Source organism: Phalangium opilio, unplaced genomic scaffold (genome assembly GCF_054372755.1).
Source record: "Phalangium opilio isolate 3A_F unplaced genomic scaffold, DU_Popi_V2 ptg000003l_1, whole genome shotgun sequence".
Classification (NCBI taxonomy): Eukaryota; Metazoa; Arthropoda; class Arachnida; order Opiliones; family Phalangiidae; genus Phalangium; species Phalangium opilio.
The window spans coordinates 14,259,028-14,282,093 of NW_028324145.1; the positions used below are offsets into that span (position 1 = coordinate 14,259,028).

The window sequence follows — 23,066 nt, forward strand, 5'->3', positions numbered from 1 at the left end:
AACTTAACCTAATGAAAATGGGTAATATTATAAAGGTGTTGGAAAGCTTTCACGCCCTTTTTAAAGGTTCACTGACACTATTTGGGAACGAATACAATTTAACGAACGAAGCGTACGATGGTGGTTCGTACGGAAGCCGTCACCTAACCTTCAACGTATAGTTGTTTTGGTTTTGGCCCAGGGATTGCCATAGTTAATTAGTCCGGGTCCCGCGGGATTTTGGGAGCTAGGTCAATCGGAAAGTAATTTACGCTTTATGAATTTTCGAGAGAAACATTTTTTTATACGGGCAAAGGATACGTTGCGAAAATGATTCCCATTATATTATTGACGTTCTCGGAAAGCAGCCATTCTTCCATCCTTCCTTTCCTCATTAACAAAACAAATATTTGAAATATTCAGACGCCAAAACCAAGCTCCCTTTGAAATCTCAATAATACTGGAAATATTGGACTTCCAATACGGTTGTTAAATTGCTCCTATACGTTTTCTAAGAATATCAGGTCTATTTTGATATATTATTTCTGAGATTTAGAGACATTCATTTGGCCTAATAATAAGACGCTGCTTTCTGAGAGTTTGGGAGAAGTGGACGTGTAGAGCAAAGGCTCATTCCGAAAGAAAAGAAAACAGACTCGGGCACCACCCACATTACGCAATTCGCATCTTGCGTGGGATGAGATAATGGAGAATCGAAAAGCGCTTGAAACCCTTGGCAAGTTTAACACTCAGCGTAGCAACCACTACACTTTGAACCGTAATAAAAAAAAAACCCGGGAGAATCTAGGCCTAATGTAATTCTTTTCCATAGTCGTATATATTTTCTATAGTGAGAAGAGAAAAAGAAGAAATAGAAAAGATCACTCGGTTAGTGCTGTACGCTGGCCATCTACTTTTTTCAAAAGCATCCTTGAAAGGGATTGAAGATTGGAGAGGAAAGATTGGTTAAAAAGAAACCTTGTAAGATTGCGTTGCGCAATGAGAGAAACAGTCGTAGCAGCTGGCAGCACGTTCTCGCTTATAGCCGCGGGAATTCGATGCCCAGCTTCTTCCGTATCGTTTATCTTGGCGAATTTAGACAATGCGCTTAAACCTAACAATTTTGAGGAAAACGGGGGGAAGGAGGCCATAAACGCCCTTTCTAAAGCTTCCACCGCGTTCAACGGTGACCAACGAATGGTCTTAAGAAGAACAGTAACAAAGGCAACGTGGCTGGTTTCAATGGTATAACGAGACTTTTCGCGGTGACTGCGCCCATCCCTTAATCCACGTACAGACACTTCTTTGGACAATTTATAGAGGTCAGCTCGCGCGTGCGGACCGTTTGGGATGCGAGGGGGAAAAAAATTGGTACAAGCGCGCTATAAAAACACCAGACTGTAGATAAAATTCTTCGAGTAACTGTTTTGTTCGAAATTACCTAACAGTCCGCTTCAATTAAGCTTAAAATACTCGGTTTAAATCTATCATTGTATCTTCATCATTAATTATCGACTCTATTATTTAACCTAATTATTAAATTCTGAAATTAACGAGACAAACAAAACTGGCAAAAGTGAAAAAGAAGCATTCTCTAATTGTAAAATAACTAGGGACGCTTTGCTCTAATGGTAGCGAACGTTTAATTACCGCTGCAACGCTATAATTAAAGTATAATTTGGACGAAAACCCATTAAAGAGCTCGTTATGTACGCCAACAGACAGATTCAAAAAGAATTAGGCCTATACCTACTCTTAAACTCGCCTATTGTTCGTGGGTTCTAGTTAGCGATGAACGCTAAAATAAAACTTAATGCAAAACAAAATGGAATTTTACGGAAAGATTTGGGAAATGAGATTTCAGATCTATTAAGGGTTTGTGCAAAAACAACCGTAAATAACGTATTCGATATTGCTTCAACTCACGAGAGCTGAAGATCCCTCTCATACCATCAAAAACATTACCAGCAAACTTACAAGACCCAAAGGGCACTATGCCTAGTTTCAACATCAGTGACCAAATGTGGTTCTTGGGTAACCTTTCGCCTTCACTAGTTACCAATCACATAACCCTTACATTTTCCTTAACTAAAAACCAACAGTGGTCACTTAATGAGCGTCCACCTTTAAGTGTTCCAGTTCCAACAGCATCCTTTCCTGATACTCGAACGTAGCCAATTGAGGTCATTGACCACTTACTTTTATAGGCTACTGTGGTCCTAAGGTTAATAAATGACCTTTGACAATTCCTCAGGATTTCGTATCAGTAGCCAACAGTTGACCTAAAATGAAGCCCTGCCCTCCCCCCTCTCCAAAATGGTTACTTGAAAGAGGTACTTACAGGGTTTACCATGTTGAACAGCTGACTCCAAATTGTCACGTAGCTGATCCGTAAATTTTACTGTCTTTTCAAAATTATTGTTAATTAGGTTTACAATAATTAATTACCAACCTATTTCGCGTTTAAAACAATTAATAATTTGAGCTTATTACAACTCTAATAACGAGCCAAGACTGTGACCAAAATCTTAGTTAGAGCAAACGCCACTCTATCCGCCGGTTCCTGAGTCAGACCAGTTCAGTTTGGTCTGGCTCTCCGGAGCACGCTTGGTATAGCCCGGCCGACTGCAAACTTTAAAGCGGGAAATTTAAACATTCACGATTTGAAACACGTGTTTTTCGTATTTTATTTTGAACAATTAGCTAAATTTTCTAAGCTGTACAAAAATTATTTACAAGAATTCGACGATACGTTATTTCCCTTCCCTTTTATTATGTACAAGAAGCAATCTTTTCTTTTTTGGCGTTTTCTCCCAACGGAAACCATAACACAGAGAAGCGGTTTATAGAGTTAAAACTTCATCAACAAACTTGTTGTAACCTTCTTAATGCCGGATCGCCCAGCCTTCGAAATTGATATTCTGTAAGAAGGTTATCGATTAATCGGGACTACTAGTTTACCTGGAGCGATCGGAGTTTCGTGGTTTTTACCTCTTAGAGACAAGTCTCGGTGATCCCGGTCGCATTCCGTTTCGGAAAACTCACCGGATTCCGAGAAATCTTTGACGGAAGAAGTCAGGTGATCTCCCTCATTGCCGAGTTGCGTACAACTACATTCACCAACAAAGAGACAAGAAAAAAGAGAGGCTATTTTTTGCCAACGTTTCCTAGAAATCTCTTTTATACGAGAAGGTAAAAGGTAAGCCCAGACGGCCAAAAATATAATTAAAGCCCTAGGGATTACCGGTCCGAGAAAGAAAAATGGGAGAGCTTTTCTAGCCTAAGAAGATGGCCTACATTCCACTTTTTTCGCGACGGAAATGAGACATTTTAGACGACGCATAACAAAATACTAAGTACGCGGGAATTCTAGCCTAAGACGTTTTTAAATTTGACGCAACTGCGAATGTACGCGAAAAAAGGAAATAAATACGTTATTTGAAATGTCATTAATTCCATAATAATAAATTTCCCGGGTACATATACGTCTAAATAACAAAACAACCAAATTTCCAAAGATTTAAATATTAAGGTGGCGTTTTCTCTATTCTCCAGCAAAATTTCTCTTCGCCAGAAAAATGTTATTGTTCGAGAAAACAATCGGTGACACTCGCCGGCAACTAAAGCTAACTTTTTACCCAATTTTTTCCGAAGAAAAGATATAATAAGGATATTAAGAAAACAGCCAGTTTTTTTAAAGAGAAAAAACACGCGGTCCCACGATTTCTTTAGGGTTACTTAGCCAGCCAAAATTCTCTCTCGAACAATGAGAGTAAGTTACGCGAAGAAGAAAAAAAAGCTTATTGTTCCCCTAAAATCTACAATGTAGCAGAAAAAAATAATGAAAGAAAACTACGAAAGTATATTTCAACGAAGATATCAAAGGAGTACCTGTACCTAAAGTCACGAAGTTATTACACTTTCCGAAATGAATATACTTTTGGCGTTGGGAGAAAGGGAGGGGGAGAGGAACTCTCGAGACAAAAATGTTTCTGACAAGCGTCGGCCATATTTCTTTGACACCTTCTCAAGAAAAAATAAATAATGACAGATTGTCCCTGGCCTGAGAAACGTATCACACCGTGGGTTTAGCCGCCCTACCCTTCCTTACTATCCTCTTCAACAAAACCGCAATGAAAGGAAGAAGAAAAACTTTTAGTTCATATTAGAGAGAGTGAGAGAGAGAGAGGGAGAGAGAGAGACTCTCCTTGAAGAAAAAGAATGTTCTTTAGAACCATTGAGGTTGTGTAATGGCGAGAGGATCGCTATGGAATAAAAATGGATTTCTGCACAAATATTTTCGCCTTCCCGAGAAACTAACCGCGGGGCTCTCGCTTTTCCTTTCCTTACTACAATCTTTTCTTTCGTTCTCACTCGAGGAAGGGAGTTTACTTTAGAATTAATCAAAAGCGTATTATTTATTTACAAGGACAAGTCTCGATAATATAATATTCTAGGCCTACTAGATGAAAGGTTTAAGACGCTACTTAAAAAATACTATATAGGGTAGTTAGGTTAACATCGGTCTTCTATTGGCCCTTTCCTAAAATAATCTTGATAGATTCAAAGTTCTTTCAAATTGACATTCTCGACAAATTCCAAATAAGGAGACAAGGTTATAATATACGAGATTAAAAATAGTAGGCGTGAGAGTTTCGGGTCGTGTACTTCGAAATGAATCTCTAAATGTATAGAAAGAGTAAAAAAAAACGGGCCTCGTACATTTTGAGAAATGTCTTTCGAGGAGGATGCTCCGGAAGAGGGATTAAAGCGATAAAAAGGAGCAAAGCGAGAAGTAGTAAGGAGGGGTAGCGAAATTCAAGGTGACAGTTTTGCGGTTATCCGAGCGTTTTGGAAATTTGGGTTTGGCCCTATACCATTCTACAATTTCCTCCTCGGTTTCATCCAGCCTCTTACAATCCCTATAACGTCGTTTGACACAATGAAAGATGAAATGTGTCCGCAAATACTCCCGTATTTCCTCTAGACCGAATAAATGGCATCCGAAGAAAAGATGACAAACATTGAAACGTTAACGCCAATGACACCAACGGCCCCCACAACCCCCCCCCCCCGCCTAAAATATCGATAGCGGTTTTACGTATTTTCTCGCCGCTCTTACGCGACAAAATGATTTTTTATATCCGAAATATAACCGCGCCTAACGTCGTTTTATTACAACGCGTGTAACAGATTCCAACGCGTGAAGGGGAAGTGAAATATTGAAAAGACTCGCGTGTTAAAATTCAATTCGGATAAGGGGTTAGCGTACTTTCACCTTACCCTTAAAACTAGTCAAGGCGAGAAAGACATTGAGCTCTACAACGCGATAAGGTCACGTCATAAGCTCCGAGAGATTTTTGAATATTCTCCAAGAATTTCTCGAAATCCAATAAAAAGCGCGCACCGAGGTCGAAGCGACGGGATCAGAATGGGATCAGGTTCGTCTTCGACCAGGCCCTTTTCTCTTTCATCTTTTAATAGAAAACGGGTGAATATATCTCGCGTAGCTTTCGTGGAAAAAAAAATCCTTTTGGATTTCCGTTGTAGGAACATTTTATCTGACACGCCAAAACGCCCAAAAGCTTTGAAAATTTGAAATCATATTTCTCGTAAGGCGTCAAGGCCTACTATACGATTCGAAGAATGGTATAGTGTGTGTGGGACGCCAAGAACTATCTGACTTCAACGTCCTTCTTTACTTCGGGGCAAGAATGAACGATGTACTTGGCCCGGCAAACAAAGAGAAGCGCCAACTAAGAATAATGATAGAGTTTAGCAAAGTGTAAAAATCCGAGACTCTCAGTTAGTTGTTCCATTATTTAGTTTCGTAATTATTGTTTGGACACGTTTGAAAAAGTTTAATTTTAATATCAGTTATATAGCTCTACAATGAAGCGCCGCCGCTTTATCCGGACACTTCGTCCAAATTTCTCTTTATCACACGATTCGTAGTATTGGGGAAAAGTAATTGTTTTTCCGACTAGATGTAGGGACTCGATATGGAGTATGAATTATCTTCTTAGCTCCGAGAGATTTGTCACCCGTGGAAAAAGGGCCCAAACGTTTCTCTCTCTCTCTCCCTTTTTTTCCTTTCGGTCTTCCACCCTTTCTTCCCGGGTTTAATGATATTATTCCTATATATCTTCCGTCCGTATAAATAACAAAATATATCGAGTTCTGTCTCGAATGTTATTACATTATACTAAAGGTGAAAGACAACAATATCAACGTGAGTAACGACTCGGATGTCACGTGTGCTAAGGTATCGCGAACAGCGTGGATTAGATACCCTAAAGGTTTTCTTCTCTCCCAAACAAGGCTGCTCCGCGGAGTAAACATTTCTACAGGCGCCTATAGAGAATGCATTGGGAGCTTTACCCCTGTTGGCAGCCTTTCCTTGGGTACATTTCATTATCTAACCTATAGTAAAAACGTTTTAACTGGGCCAAAATAAAAATAAAAAAAAATGTTTTGAATGTTAGTTTTCCGTACCTCGCAGTTTAACTTCCCGAAATCACTTTAAGGAAAGTATTTGAATATTTCCTTTCTTTCTCTGATTTGCTCAATATTTATGACTTTTTTCACTATTTTCTTATTTGAAAGATCCGAACTTTTCTCGACGACTCGGAATCTATATTATCCAAACAGTCTTTACGCCACCTAAATTTACGCGTCTAAATGTGTCGGACCGAGAAGACGCGCGGCGCGAAAGGCCTGGCCAATAGAGAAAGAGGCCCGCCCGGAGGCCATCGCCTTCCGATGGCAGCTGTGGCCTTAATATGCATGGCGGAGTTTGACATTTTTTATCACCTCAAAAGTCTATACAAGAAGAAAAGGAAGGACCCCCCAAAAAAAAATTCGAGACAAAAAAAAGAGAGGGCAATGCTTCGAAAGGGAAAAATTGAGGACCCAAAGTCGAAAAGTATTTGAAGAAAAATAAAGTGTTTCGACGGGAATTGTCGACCTTTATTTTTATACTTCTCAATATACCAACTTTCTCTTTCATGGCCCGCCTATATCAACGTATAAAAAAATTAATCTTGACATCGGGCCTTGGCCTCCATTTTATCCTCCCTCCCTCCCTCGCCCGGGGGGTATCAATCAACGAATACGATTTGAATTCGCGCCTTTATACGTCACTTATACTAATGTTGTTTATAATCAACGTTTCTTCGAACTATTTTTGGGACAAATAAAAATCCCAACAATCGAAATGAGAAAATTCCTCGAACTAAGAGAAGTTATTGGATTGAATAACGGAAGCTAAATGGAATTTTGGGAAAAGCGTTGTAATTTAAAGAAAATAAAGCGCACCTTTTTATCAATGGATGAGGGGACCTGGCTGTCCGGAGATACGACAAAGGTTGCCCACTTTTGTTACCTGTAAATAATAAAGACACTATCAGCGAATGGCACTCCCAAAAAAGTTCCCCGTAATAATTCTAATAAGAATACTATATGAACTAGTTCTTTCATTTAGTGTCATTTAAGTATTCTTTGGACTGATGGGAACAGTTACCGAGAATCCGATGCCAATTCTAATGGCATTCGGTAGCCTATACTCTTATAGTATATGGTACAGCTGGGGATTAATAGTAGGAGTTCGGTAGTTACGTATCAATGCAAAGTCGCGCGTTTGAAAAAGCACCCAATGGGGAACGTTGGTACTTTTTGGCAAGGGGTGGAAGACGAGCGGTGAAAAATTGGCTTTCGCCAAACGACGATTTCACGGCTGGCGCGTTGAATTTTTAACGGGAAAGCGTACAAAAGTCTTCCTTTTCTGGTGGAAAAAAATCTTTCCCAGCGGCTAGGGTATATAAAAAGTCAGGGTTTTTCCCTATTTGGAGAAGCCAGTCAAAACCCCTCCCCTCTCCTTTCCTTTCCTCGGCGAAGATAGAAAAAACTTTTCTATTTCTTACGACTCCCAGGGTAGAGCGGCCATCCCTTGATTTATAGGTAGCCATAAAACAAGCTAGTCTAGATATGGACGAGAATATCTTCCTTAAAGCGTAAGGAAAACCGATACCCCCCCCGGCAGCTCCCCCTATCTTAAATAAAATAAAATTAAACTTTCCCAGAATATTATACACCAGGACGCTAAAAGAACGAGTCTAAGGAAAGACCACCAAGGAAATGCCATACACATCGAGTAAAACCCGAGCCTTTTTCGTAAGACTTATTCTTTCGAAGTAGGAATGTAAGAAAAGGGATTTCAAGTTTTTATAACCACCAAGGTGGTGCGCGGTTTTAGGTCTATAGCTAGAGTTAACCGCGCCTGTAAGTTTGCTTTCCTGGGAAGCCGGTCAGCCGATGATCGATATTAAAAACCATAGAGCAGCGCGGGCGAGCGGGGACAGATACCCAAGAGCAATTTCGTTTCTTATTTATAGGTAACAGGAGTAAGGGAGGGGTCCGCAACTCCGAGGAGGTAGTTACGTTTTTCTTTTTCTTTATATTCAAGCGTTATTTCTTTCTTTCTCGCCCAAACTCTCCGGTTAAAGGATGATTTATGCCGAGGAAAATTTAGATAAAACGATCCAAGCCGAGTCATTACGATTTTATAATGCCCCCCTAAAATTCCAAAGGATTTTAAATATAATAGCCGTATGCCTGCAGTGGAAATATATCGCAACAACGGAAATTTGAATCTTCCAACCTAAATGCCTGATTGTGCCAAGTTTAGCCCAGAAGCGACAAGTTTTCAACGCGTAATTCCGACCACTATCTTTCCGTTTATTAATTAGCATTGGAGGAACATGTCGCTTTCTCCGAGTGATTCGCTTCAACGTAGTAAGTCGCGAGATACGACATTTTTGCCCTTAATATGGCGGTCTCATCACCGTTAAGATATAGTAGAGAAAATTGTAAATTGGGATATAAATAAAGTTTTATCTTTCGCTATATATAACAGTTTATTTTGGTTGGTCATTTTCAGCGACCATTTAAGAACGATATAAGTATCCCTCCACCATGCGCGTATAAAAAAACAGAGTTTATTACAATCAAGTCTACCGTTCTAGTTAAGACGAACTATCCTCCCCGAGAGTACGGACGGCGCTAGCTGGAAGAAGTGAAGGTACTTAAACCGTTTGACCTAAATAGCCTTAGATAATGGCCGAGGAAAAGTGGTACCTATGCCGAGAGAGAGAGCGAGCAAAAGGGCCATTAGGCAAAGGCGAGCCGGGCCTGCACCTTTGCGGATAGTGGGCCACTGAATAAAATGCAAGTTCAATGTTAAGAGTTTCTCGGCCACCAAAGGAGGTTGCGTGGGCTGTTGGTTCGAGAGGCTTTTAAAATAGTAACAATAGCTAAAACCCAATGGTACGTTTCTGGGAAAAGCCTATCTCTAGTGATGGATCTATATTACCTCCATTTCTAGCTCTTAGAATCAATTGAGAGAAGGAAAAAAGGTGTACCTATAGATCTGGCCATAAATTATCCTATTAAATACAAGGAAAAGTTTCAATAACGTAACTACGAGTGATGACCTTCAAATTGAGTCACTCCACGAGCCCTTAAGAAGAGAAGGAGCATCTTCTTGACACCGAGTGTGCTAAACTTGATCCTTAATTTGGGGGGGGGGGCGCCAAGAGTTCGAAGAAGCGAAACCGCGTGACTGCGCTTCTTCCAAATACGCGCCACTAATTTCTCACCGTAAGAGCGTACTACAACGGAAACTACAACGGTCAGCAGGAATTACCTGCCTAGTACCTTTCAGTGCGGTAAGGTTTCGTCTTGAAAATGACTAACATTAGAAAACTAACCGTACGATATCCTATCGAACACGTTTTCTATATAGGTTCGGTTCGACCTCAACGTAGGCGAGAGGGGGTGGGGGTGGGCCCCCGAGAGAATTCAGAAGGGGTCTTGATTAGTAGCCGATATCTCGTCCCATTCGACAGACCACCCGGCTGGCAAGAGAGCCACCCAAAACTCGATAACGATAAACGAAGGCTGAAGGAAAGAACTCGAGGAAAGGAAGCAGTGCCGGGCTGACCAACGAGGAAAAGAATAATCCCGGCTGGTTACCCGTCAAGTTCCGTCTAACTAGGAAGGTGTAACGTTGGAACACGAGACGCTAGGGGATACGCTTCGGAGGAAACTTTCACGCTATGCCAAATACCCCCCCCCCCCCTTAAATAAAAATCGATAATGGACTACTCTTAATTAAGATTTTCCAGATCGCCAAAAATCTAATTATTTATACCCGTCACTCATTCAAGAGATAGATTAGAAGGATCTTAAAAACTACGCGGGTGTAGCACTCCTTGATATACGTCAAGCTAAAGGTTAAGTCTGCTTAACTTCAGTCTAACAAACTAATTGAAGGTGAAAAAACAAATCAGGCGACGCTATGTCTAGTCCATATATGGAACGATACTCCTCATTGTTTTGTCCTTCAATACCGCGAGGTTAACCTCAAATTATGTCCCCGCAGATTAGATCGTAGCCAAAGATAATGGGCGCGAAGGATTAGGGAAGTATATCCCAGCTCTATCGAAGAGAGTCTAAAATCCCTAATGAGTGTATCGCGTGCTGTAGGACTAAGTTTATAGTACGCGGACTATAGTGAGGCGCGATAGATCTGGAAGGCTGGAAGAAAGAGGCGGACGTAATGACGTCATTAGCCTTTATCCGTTTCAGCCTACCTTCCAACTCTATTCGCTTCTATGACAAAGACATTATTGAAGCGCCGGCCTCGAGTAGACCAATACAAAAACGGAACAAGAGCGACTCACCCACGCCGTAATTGCTATCACCGGACGTATTTCTCGTGTGTGTCCATAATTTGGCATACGGAGTGTAGTCACCGCTCTAAGTAAAAACAAAAAACACAAAAACTCACTATCAATGGACAGTCAACAAAGCGAGCCTTTGAAAATATGACTAAGGGGATTGATTTTAGTTGGGTATCCCTTCTGGTTCCATGTTAAGCTTGTTATTGTAAAGTTATCTGTTTGTATGCCTTAGATTCTGGATATCCCAAATTAAAATTTAAGCCACACCAATTGGAGATTAAATAAGCGAGGGATCGGAAGCTTATCGAGACGTTTAAAGTATGGGTCACCTGAACTAATCGTTGTGGAATGTCGTATTCGTGCTCTCGGGCCATTCGTCCGACCCTCCTAAGCGTGCCCTGAGGAGGTCCGATGCCTCCGGCGTGATGATGGTGATGACCTTCGTTCTCGCCGGCGATTTGCGTCGTGGCGTAAGGCGTCGGGTAATAAAGGGATTCCCTTTGATGCTCTTCCGTTAAATCACCTCGTTTGATTTTGCCATACGAAACCATCGACATGTTCTCCGCTTTGCCTACCGAACTGGCCGAGTCTGTTCATCGTCAAAGTAAACCAAAAACAAAGATACCGTTAAAATAACGAGGTCTTTGCGAGCCCTCCTAATTATTCCCCCCAACAAGGGACTCGTCATCTCCTTTCCTAATAAAAACGAGGCTCGTTTGTTTAAACCCAATTAAAAACCTCAAATCTTGTCCGAAGTTCAAATATAAACCTCTGGTTAAGCAAGTCAAAAAAAAATTTATACTCAAACTAAAAAACCAAATTAACTTGGAAATATTTTCTCTTTTTTCCGATATCCAGCCGAAGGCAGAAACTCGCTTAGGGGTTCTAGCTCAAACAAATACATATGTTAGCGCTTATATCAAAAGTTACCACGCGTATAAAACTCAAGGTAAACAAAAACAAACCGCTGTAAGCGAAGGTAACATGATAGAGAGGGGCGAAATTCGAAAAAGAAAAGTTTGCTTTCGGATACCCTCTGCTTTTTCTATCTTCGCATTTTTCTACACACTCTCCGGTATAGGGAAAAAAGAAAAAAAAAGAAAACACACACGGCACACTGAAACTTGGAAGCTCTGTTCAGAAGTCCCTAACACCGTTCGGCGCTTTTCTCCTCAGCTTCTAAGAATCCCTATACAAGCTTCTCCTTTTCCTTTTGAAATGCTCGCGAGTAGAAAAGCCGGCGCTGAAAGCTTAAGAAGAAGAAGAAGGGAGAAAGGAGACGCATAATCAGGCCAGTACATCACTAACACCTGAGTCTCCGATTTCCGATAAGGCAGCTTGGGATGCTGGCCTATTATTTCAGCGGGGTTCCACCGGGCTTTTCAACGAGGAACATCCGAGAAAGAGATTTACCGAGTGTAAAGGAAAAGACAGAAGCGAACCCCCTTCCGCGCCCCCCTTCAACTCTTAATAACGCCTTGGCAAATATTTGTGACGAAGAATTAATACCGTTTTCATACGCCTTGTAAATAAATACAGCTTCGTCTTGGAAAATATTCAAATAACCCTTTTGGAGTTGAGTTTCCAAAATGAAATATTAAATTTTTGATAATTTTCTCGTCGAAAACAAAAGGATGGAGTTTACGCGTCGAGCCTTCCTTATCCGCGAGTTCATTTAGATTGATTATTATTCATTTGTTCCGTTTTACCCTCCCCCTTTCTTCCACTCTCCCATCTCTTTTAAGAATCTTCCTTAATCTGGCCACTTGCCCCAACCTAACCCATTTGTAGCTCATTCCCGGGCTTCCCACTCGCGGAATCAAACATTGGTTGGTATTGTTAAAAAAAGAGTCGAGGCTGAATGAAAGGGATGTGTACTCGGAATGTACACACTTACATGCACCTTGTGATTGGCATTCGGAAGCGTTGTCCTTCCGTCGAAGGACCATGACGACAGTCACGACGATAACGATGACCAGCACCACGACGGCGGCGCAAATAATGGGAACAATTACGGCCGGATCTTGAAAAGCCGAACCATCCTCGTTCGGATTGCCCAATCCTTTCGACCCCTTGGATTCTGGAGCGACTGTAGCTGCGAAAGAGAGAATTCGAAACCCCAATTAGAGAAAGCGCTTATTTTCTTAAAAATAGGCCAGTTTTAGCCAACGCATCCGAATAAAAATGTAGATGGATAAACTTCCCCGGGAGTCTAACGGCGCACTTAAAATAAACACGTTTTTCGCATTTTAAGGGGAAAGTTTGCCACCACGATATATTTCTTCCGAAGACTTCCTTTTAAAGGTTATGGCGAAATAAGGAAGGAAAAAAATTCTAGGCACCGTTTTATAGAGCGAAAGAAAATTAGGAATTTAAAAGTATTTTAGAAAGTCAGCCTATTAAAGTAGTTCGCTGAGTCGGCAACTTTTTAAGGGAAAAAGAAGCGGGGGGGGGGGCAGAGAGGGGACAGAGGTAAAAAAGCTTTAGGTTGCAAATGCGAGAGCCTCGGAAACAGGGACATGCCTTCTTAAAGGCGAAGGTTAACGAAGGATGCCGAGCGTCGACGAAAAACGAGCCCCCTAATGCAAAATAAGCTACCTTCACTGTCACCCCCCCCCACCCCACCTTCTTACCTGCCTAGAAACCTGGGTAGGAATTTTAGAGGACCTTTTATTATTGAAGTTTTTATTTTAACGGCGCAAAAAGCGTGATTCTAAAATAGGAACAAAATTTAAACTCGAAAAAAAAAAATCACAATTTCTTCTTTTCCAAACCAATTTTCGAGGCATTCAAATGCCATATTTTCATTTAAATTATTCCAGCAACAATTTTCGTGCTCAAATGATGTTTTAGGAAATTTAGGGTGTTTTCTCCTAGAGAACCGTGCTGTAAACCTAACGCTTCCTGCTTAGTTTAAACTTTGAAAGATTTTCCTATTTTGACCTCGGAGGACTTTGGTTCTATAAATATATATAAAAACTAACAATATTTCAAAAGCCCCTGGAAAAAAAAGCTGTCATTTTAACAAGGACTGGAAAAACAGGGGGAAGCGGCTCTAGTTTTCCAAAGTGAACGTTAATCCCCTTCTCAAATGCCGGGTCGCGAGTCCCCTAAGGAGATTCATAGTTAACTTCATACGCAAAGCGTGACTATACGTATTTTAGTTCTTTCTTTCCCTCTTATCTTTAAAAAGGATTTATTTTTTTGGCTCTGAACTGATAACAAAAAAAAATGCTAACAGTTTCGAGGCAAGGCAAGAAAATTATTGATTATTTCTGGGGGGAAAAAACCCGTGGGCTTTATGTTTAGATCCTCTTTGGACGAGTTAAAGAGAACAAAAGACTAAAGAACAGATGTCTAAGTCGCAAAACGGAATTCTTTATCCCACCCGCGAAACCGATGGTTTCACGCAAAAAAGGATATCGTATAAAACAAGATGAACTTAGTTAACTTCGGTTCAAACCCCCCCTCCCCTCGAGTCAATTTCTCCGATTTATAATTATTAGTTCGCGATGTAGGCATACCGTCTGAGAAACTTACTCCAGTTTTTAACTGAGCAACAAAACGAGAAAATACCAGTAACGTTTCAATCCTTTTGAGTCGGGACGCGCGGTACATTTAAAGAAAGAAACCCGAAAAAAAGGTCGAGATTTAAGGAGCTTTAAAAAAACAGGGAAATCGATGGAGACTATCATCGTTGCCTAAACTAAAATCGGTCAAAGAAAAGTCTTTAAAAAATATAAAACATAAAGATCTATCGAAAATCGATTCGGCTAAAAAAGGTTACGAGCAAAAGAAAATCTCTCAACGCGTTTGTTAAAACGAGAAAATCTTCTAGATACACACAAAGGTAAAGTGAAGCGGCCTCAGCCCAAAGAAAGACTAGTATAATCAATATCTCGGCTTATTTTTACGAGCCACTTTAATACCCAATTTTTGAACTGAACCGGGTCTCGATTCGCCTAGCTTTTACGTGCATGGTTCCTTAATGTGGGGTTTTTGGCTTTTTCGCCTGGGTTCGCCCGTTCTACTTCCTTCAAGGATACTATCGAACGAATTGCCCTAATAAAGCTAAATCGTTGGTAATTACCATTAAATCAGTCATCCGCTTAATCTATTCCTTAATCCATCACAAAGGTAAAAGGTGACCGACGAAGCTGAATAATTGGATAAAGAAATGGCGAGTAATAGGTAGTACACTCGTTGGACGTAGCACTGGTCTTGGCGCTTACGCGTAAGAAATAGGGGAGAAAAGGAACGCGAAATGCAAAAGAGTCATCAGTAATAGGTTGGACAGCGTAGTAATAGCATCTTTCGGGTTCTAGGTCTCTGGGAAAAAGATCTATAGTTCCCACTTATTTCGTCGGAATGGTAATTTTGGAGTTGGGTGTAATAATGGTAGGTGAGAGTGAGAGAGAGGGACGAATGGAATTAGATTTACTTTACCTCCCGTGAGAGTCAGCGTGGCGAAAGCGTATTCGCCTTCGTTGGCTCCGGCTTCGTTATGAGCGGTCATCAGTAAGTCGTACCAGGAACCGGCGGCCAGGTCACTGACTGTGGCGATCCCGTCTCCCGGTAATATTCGATTTGAAAGCAAGATCCAGTCAGCGTGGCGTCGTGGCTTGTATTGGATAACGTAGAAGCCGATCGGACATCCACCGTCGTTCCACGCCGTTAAACGCAATGACGCCGCTGAAGAATTAACCACCAAAAGCTCATCTTGCTTAGGAGGCACTGGAACTGAAATCATTCGGATAGCTAATATCAGGTACCGCTGTTATTAAAACAGTTCGGTGGGTTATTTGGTATGCCTGACGCCATGTATCAACTTTGATCTGACTTATTAAGTGATACATCATTCTCTCACTTCGCTACAAACATAAAAATTAAGAGAGAGGGAATTTTCTAGTAATCTATTTACGACGTGGTATGACGCGAAACCATTGAAGTTCGCCGCTGATATCGCGTGTGGGGGAGGGGGAAAAGATTCGAGAGACATTCTGATGTATAAAAGGGTATGCCCCAATAACGCGTAGAGTCGTCAATAGGAATGAAGCCAGTCGCAATTTGTCTCTTTCCTCTATACACGAGATGAAGAAGGAAGATGGAGAGACCCATCTTCCTCCGCGTCTCCTTCTTAACCGTGGTGGCCTTTCCACCACGCGGAGGGAGGGAGGGGGCGCGCAACAAGAAATTGGTAAGAAAGACACGGATAAAGAATGATGAAAGAGCCGGAGTATTTCTTCCGTCTTCCTTTTTCCTTCCCAGCAGCTCTCCTTCTTTTCTTTCAGGCTCTCTCCTTTTCGAAAATAGATCTGTCAGGAATACGATTGAGTTGTCCCGCTCGCTTCTCCTTCGCTAAAGTAACGCGCCAGAGACGCTGCTGGCTACGCCACCGAGAAGAAAGGCTTAACGGACCAAACCCCCCCCCCCCCAACCCGGATGGATGAAGAGAGAGTGTGGTGGTAGTGGTCCGCGGGAAAGGAACCCGAAAGAAAAGGTATAACTCGAGTTCGAAGCTGAACCGTGAATAGGGCCGAAAGAAGGATGCGGAAATTAAGATACCCTTTGCAAACTTTGTCCTCTATTCATAGGAAACCTACGCACAAACATGGTCGGGGCGCGATGGATCCGGGTTTTCTCAAATTTGGTCGAGTCTTTTATTTTGAATTTCACCCGCAAGTACGCCATGTATAAAAGTTATTTTATACATTTCGCCGATACGAAACGTACAGAGTCAAATCCTGGATTTCTCCTAGATTTTGTTTACGGTCATGGGGCGAAGAAAGCGTTCTGAATCGAATTGATCCGCACAACTCGATCACGTAGCCAAGTATAGTTTAGGTTCCGGGTAAATTTAAAATAAAACGACTCCCAACCATTTACTTTCCAATTTATCTACCAAGATAGGTCCGTTATTAACTACTCGAGTCTAATGGATTCAGATTCAGAGGCGTTCAGGGACAAACGGGTTGAGAAATTTTAGGTAAAAAAGGCATGATCTTACTGGAGCCGGTCGTTTTGACGGAGAAGGGCTCCGACGGCGTTCCCTTTCCCGCCTTGTTGTAAGCGGTTAAAGTGACAAAGTACTGAGTTCCGCAAAGCAATCCTTCCAAATAATGACGCGTGTTACTCGATGGTAGTCTGATTTCTTGCCAGTCGCCGTTACTACTCGCTTTGTAATTCAACAAATATCCTGTACGGAAAGAAAAATGAAGTCGTCTCTAAGGTATTGTCGGCGCCAAATACACTTTTTTCTTCTTTTTGTTATTTTCTTTTGACATCTTTCTTTTAGAATGGTAGCGTGTTAGATTGGGAAATAAGCACTTACCCGTAATAGGGTTATCATTTTCTCGATAGGACCATTCTATTTCGACCGAATTGCTGGACTTTCTTATCAAGGCTATCTTGGGGGCGGACGGCGGGTCTGCCACAAAAGGTTAACGAAAAGAAAAGAAGAAAAATTGACTTCGTGAAACGTTTTCTTAAAAAGGAAGTCTTAGCTTCATTTTTCGAAACGAAGTTATAGAGAAAACTAAAGGAAAACGTCATTCGATTTATAGAGACGTATCGGAGGGGGGGGGAGGAGGTTCTGGGGCATTCGGGGCTCCCGGTTTAATAAGGTCCAAGGGTCGGAACTCGGAAGTATAAAAAAGGAAGGAAACATACCGAACTCCAATGTTTGCACGACAATTTCTTCGGACATTGGACCGGCACCTTTCTTGTTAAACGCCTGAACGGAGACGGAGTACTTTGTCGACTTGCTAAGGTTTGTTAACTCCACTTCGCCGGTTTGACCGTTGACATTATCGATGGTTTTAAAGACGTGAGAGCCGGACGTGTCCGTTTCTTTATATCCAACGTAGTAACCCAGAATTTGACTACTCTCCGTTGATTGATCTATGGGCTGTAAAGAGCAAATGACCCAAAATTAAACCAGGGCCAAATGAGAGCTTTGACATTACGATGGATTAAAATTTCCTACGCTTTATAAAAACAAGACTCAACTTAAAAATATAGTTCGTTCTACTAGACGTTTTACAATAACAATATATTTTTGTTAAATCATACCTTCCACGTAATTTTGAGAGATTTAGAACTGGTTGCGATCGCGGTGACCTGTGATGGAGGCTTCGAAGGAGCTGGAACGGAAAAACAAAACAAAAAAGTGTACAAAACAAACAGGAGATATTTCTCTGGAATTTCGAATAAGCCTTGTCACCAGAAACGCAATAAAAATCTCAAAAATGCTTTGTAGGAAATGAAAATCAAACCGCATTTTGCAAAATAAGCTTCGCCTTTTCGAAAATACGCCGATATTAAAATAGACGCTACGGCGTAATATCTATTTTTGAGACAAAGTACATAGAGGTAGGAATAAAAATGGAAAAACCAGAATCAAAAAATGTCCATTCTTGTAAATATAAAATAATAGTAAAGTCGAAAAAGATTTTATCATCAAAATTCCAACTGAGATTAAGGAAAGAAAATAAAAGGCAGGCCGAGGTTCCTAACGGTAGTTATAACTGTCTAGCTTTTAAAAGCTTATAGAATTGAACATCGCAAACGTTTTAGGATCTTATTCCCTCCTCGCCCTCTTCCCCCCCCCCAAACCCCCGTTTTTTACTTTTTCCGAAAGACAACTTTTCTTCTTTTCGTTACGAGAATTTTGGTCCAGAAGACGTTAGAATCTCGAGTACTAAAAGTTAAAATAAATAAATAAAAAAACCTCCGTTTGGCAGGCGGGCTAAAGTGAATTTCCTAACCCTTCTTCCGACGTGCTGGGTCCTGAATTTACAATAAACGCCAAAGGAATAAAGGCTTCCTTTGAGAAAAGGACGAAAATGGTGTTCGGATCTTAAATTAGAACTTCGCGAGATTACGCTTCCATTTAAAGGGAAATTATTTTTTCGCTCCTTTTGTCGAAGACATAGAAACAATATCGTACTGGAAATTGTTACGCGTGGACCTGTACGGGTGTGTCTCGAATGGAACATCTTGGCAAAACCAATCTGTTCGGAGAAGAAACGTTTTTAGGAGACTTGGCCTTTAACAAGGAGGATGGCAAAGCTGTCCCTTTGTTTTTGCAAGAGTGCCGGAATATGTTCCGAAAGAGAACAAGAGAAAGAAGAAGGAAAAAAGTATTTCTGGTCCACCCCAAGCCTCCCCACCCATTTTTTTGGGCTCAACTTTGAAGCAATAGTCATTCGCCCAGAAAATGGAAACTATGGCTCTGAAAGGGAACGTTCTTTCTCTTTATATAACATTTTTTTTTTCTCTTTCTTCTTAACTATAAGCCAAGGCCTCGTCTGTGTGTGTGTGCCCGCTTTTTTATTTGGGCTCGAGTTTTATCATTAGAGGGAAGGTCGTACATTGTAAGCCATGTTTTCTCCAACTATTCTTGAAAAGATTTTTATATATCCTTACCCCGTCTTTAAAGTACACAAGAATCTTATATATTCTTTTATTTTTTTAGCTTTCCTTTCTAGACTAATGACTATAATCTCTTCCGAAAAAGAGAGATAGGAAAAATTCCGTTGATAATAAGGAGTACCGCTGCATGGGCCAACGAAAAAAATAGAGGATTGCCAGTCAAGTATAAAGAGTTTCCTCTACTAGCATTTTATACCTTAAAATATTACAAATTCCAGAAACGCATAGGAACTTTGAAATACGTTAGTTATTTAGTTACTTGGCGCGAGAGAGATTGAGCTACCTTGACCCGAACTACAAAAGATCGTCTAAAATACAAACATCTAGGCCTAAATCCCAGCAAACATAACTGCAAGATCTTATCCGAATTGCAGTTCCACGAAATAAAAATAGGGTCGAGACTATAAGGACGAAACGACTGTTTGGCAATAAAAATAGCTCAGGAACTGGGGACTAAGGGCGAGGATAGACGCTAGGTTCCGTTATGCTTTAATTAGGGCATCTCGCTCATCCGGGGGCTCGTCTCTTCCTTGTTAGTTTTAATTGGCGGTTCGATATGGTTGGAAGCGGAAAAGAGAGAACTAAACGTCGCGGAAGGAAAGTAGTTAAAAAAAAAAGCAAAAAACTTTATTGTTTTCCCGCACGAGAAAACGCCGTTTCTCTTTAATGGTCCACTTTTTTACGCTGGCCCTTTTTCCGTTGCCGCCGCCGTAACAACTCACCATGATCTAACGCGGATAAATGGTACGACCGTTCGTGTCCCTCTACTTTAAGGGGGCTCCCCGCGCTTAAAAGCGAAAACCAATAACGTATTTAGAGCGTGCTACAACGCGACTAACACTCTAAATGCTATGGTATAGACAATTATAACAACCCTGCCAAACAAATACGATACTCGCGAGATGACCAACTAAATTAGACGATGAAAAGAAAATCACCGTTTCCATGATTGTAAAAAGAAATCACTCAAAGAACGAAGGCAAATCCTGGAAAATCCACGTCCATTAAAATGCTTTCGCAAAAGTATTAAGAATGTCTAAAATACATAAATTTTTCATAGGGTTTATTTGGATAAGATTATAGGACGAAGTTTGACGGAGAAAGAAATCCGATCGGATCAAATAAAAAAGATGGGGAGCGAACTAAGACGGCCATTAGTCAGCGAAAGGAAAACAATTACTTTCCACTCAAGCGACTCCAATTTTTGAGAGCGCGCAAAAATTCTTTTAAATAAAACGAACCAAAAAATAAAAATCTGTTTAAAGAAAGGGAAAGTAGAATTTAAAAGGACGGGCCAAGAGGCCCGAGTTAGCCAGCCATCTTCCGCATTTGATAATAGCTAGAAAGAGTTGTTGGTATACTACGGACACCCGGGAAACGACAGCCTAAAAAAAATCTTTAAAAAAACAATGGCTTTAGTTTCTAAAACCTTTTTACAATGACTGCAGCCATCAACAGAGCTTTTATAAAGGCATTTTTAAATTCGTTTTTCCGAGGAATGGTTTTTTATCTCTTTAAAAACTCGCGTCCCTAAAGATTAGAATGCTGAGGGAAAAAATATTAGGACTTTTCCAAATAGCGCATCTACATGACTGTCTGAGTCGTTATCCTAAAAGTTCCCCATTATTTCTCGCCATCCTTATACCAATAAGTCGACTAGGATAATCTTGGTGAAGGTATCAAGTCCTGGCAAATGAAAATAACATCGTTACATTTCAACGCGGACGTATTTTAATACGAAATAATTTCATTTCTGACAAAGATCCCCGGAGAATATTCCCCAAACTTTCAGGATTCTCGTACTCAAAATTTCCCCTCTTCAATTTAGGAAATCTCAGCGGAAATTATTAAAAGCGGAAAAGTTCTAGGGAGCTTCGGTGGGAAACTTTAAGCTTATTTTCTCTCCCTACTCAACATTGTTAGGGTCTCAACTTAAGAAACGGGGAAAAACACGAGCTCTCTCTTAAAGAGACGGTGGAACTAATAAATTTCATTATAATTTTGTGGAAATCAATATTTGAAAATGACTAGTCTCTAAGCTTAAACGGTTAAATCTCCCTTTGTACGGATTGCGGATGATATTTTTAGCGTATAGTTTTATTTCGTCTCTGGGAGAATTCTAGCGTAATCTTTTATTCCCTCTGATTTTTTTTTATCCATCGACATTTCTACTTTGGTTTTTTGGCGAAGATTTTCCGAGTCTTGGGTTTTAGAAAAGTTGCTCTCTAGTGTTTGTCTCGAGGTTTTTTTACGAGCGTTGGAGAAATTGAAAAGTTTTTTGCTCTTTGGCTCAAAATGAAAGTTGCTTCTGGAAAATCATTAAACTTTGTTGCGTTTCGAAGTATAAAATCGTATATACGAGCCCAATAGCTCTTCGCCAACGATATTCTGTCCTTTTCAAACTCGGATTTCAAAAGACACGTAGACTGAATATATTTTAAAAGATTTGACATGCTGGAGTAATTTTAACTCCTGTGTTTTAGGTTCGAAAGAGGAAACTTTTTTCTTTGGTCATAATTTTTTTCTCTTCTTTGGACTGAAACATTAAGTACAGGCCGCGTCACTGTCCAAAATGGTGTCCCAAAAATAACTTTGGGAAAATAACCACCGTTAAAAGACATCAAGTGCAGCCTTAAGAGTGCGCGGCCTTCTCTTACAGGCCTTAAAGAGCGGGGAAACTATAATACCCGAAAGGAGAACTACATCCTTGGCTCTTAATTTTTGGAGTTATTCTAGCTATTTTCCGCGAAAAGGCCAAAAGCGAGGCGTTAAAGCGTCACCCGCGAAAAGCGGAAAAATCTGGATGGCGTCGTGGCCAGGCGACGGATTTTAAGAGAAACGATAAAACCCTCTTAACGTCGTAGCCATCTGCTCCCTCTTGTTTGCCAAGCTCTTTCGCCAACCATTCTCGGCTACTTTTCGAAGCGAGCGGACCCGAGCCGGAAAAACTTCGACCCTCTCCACACGCGACACTAGAAAGCGCCGTCATTTACAAATGACATCGGCGTTGGCCACCGGAAATTGTTACTCGCCAGCCCAACACGTGCTAAAAACGGACCAGGGACCCTAGAGTGTCCGGACACAAACGAAATTGAGCGACAACCCTAGATTTGTTTGCTTTTTCTCCAAGGCTAGTTGAATACTCTGGTTGAGATTGTTGCTTCTAACAAAGGGCTTGTTGCAAGTACAGGTGAACAAACGGGTTAAGCTAAGAAAAACTTCCAAAAGTTAGGAAATTAATAATAAGGTTTTTATCGTTAAGTTACGAACTACGTCTTTATATAACCCTGCATCCAGAAAAGGCTCGTAGCCTTAACAGCTCTTAAGGGATAGTAGGATGCGACCACTTTTACTGTTGGCCAAGTAGTCGCGATGAAGGAAGGTCCGTTTTATGGATTATTTTGTTCGGGTCCCAACTGCCCTCTTTTGGCCAAGTCGAAAGCTCTCTAATCGCTGCCGTTACTTTATTCTGGAGTCTTCCCCTTTCGCGGAACAATACACTAGGGCTATCAAAAATATTTAAGCATCTGTTTTTGAGGTAGAAAACGACGAACAATCGGAAACGAAAAGCGACAAAGCGGAAAAAATGGCGTCCGAGGTTAATAGGGCGTGAAAATGACATCTATTAATTTTTTTATTTTTCTCCCGCTTTCTCTTTAGTATATTCTTTATTCTTTTTTCGCTGGCAACTGACATCCCCCCTTTCCCGACACTCATTTGTTATAAAGCTAATCGGTTAATTTCAGGCTAGTTGTCTTCTCTAACAGATATCAACGTGGATTTACCACGGACTACTTACTACGCCATTCTAAAGCGGACCAGCGAAGAAGTTACTATTGACCACCCTGAGTAGAGTAAACTTACGGGAATACATCTCATTTAGTCCCCCCTCTCGCGTCTACCTTTGACCGG

The 23,066-nt window shown here is 40.9% G+C and overlaps 1 protein-coding gene across 1 annotated transcript in view; it reads right to left on the minus strand.

Annotated features, from left to right (window-relative positions):
* Positions 1–2,641: 2,641 nt before the first annotated feature.
* Positions 2,642–23,066, minus strand: part of LOC149718035 (cell adhesion molecule Dscam1-like) — a 111,593-nt gene continuing 91,168 nt past the window's right edge. The window contains exons 17-27 of the mRNA XM_089837027.1: positions 17,793–17,863; positions 17,391–17,628; positions 17,053–17,148; positions 16,729–16,917; positions 15,168–15,461; positions 12,625–12,816; positions 11,051–11,310; positions 10,722–10,797; positions 7,297–7,363; positions 2,971–3,089; positions 2,642–2,900 (exon numbers count right to left, since the gene is read on the minus strand). Of these exons, the coding sequence (XP_089693153.1) occupies positions 2,842–2,900; positions 2,971–3,089; positions 7,297–7,363; positions 10,722–10,797; positions 11,051–11,310; positions 12,625–12,816; positions 15,168–15,461; positions 16,729–16,917; positions 17,053–17,148; positions 17,391–17,628; positions 17,793–17,863 (1,661 nt within the window). The 3' untranslated portion in view covers positions 2,642–2,841. The remainder of the gene's footprint in view (positions 2,901–2,970; positions 3,090–7,296; positions 7,364–10,721; positions 10,798–11,050; positions 11,311–12,624; positions 12,817–15,167; positions 15,462–16,728; positions 16,918–17,052; positions 17,149–17,390; positions 17,629–17,792; positions 17,864–23,066) is intronic.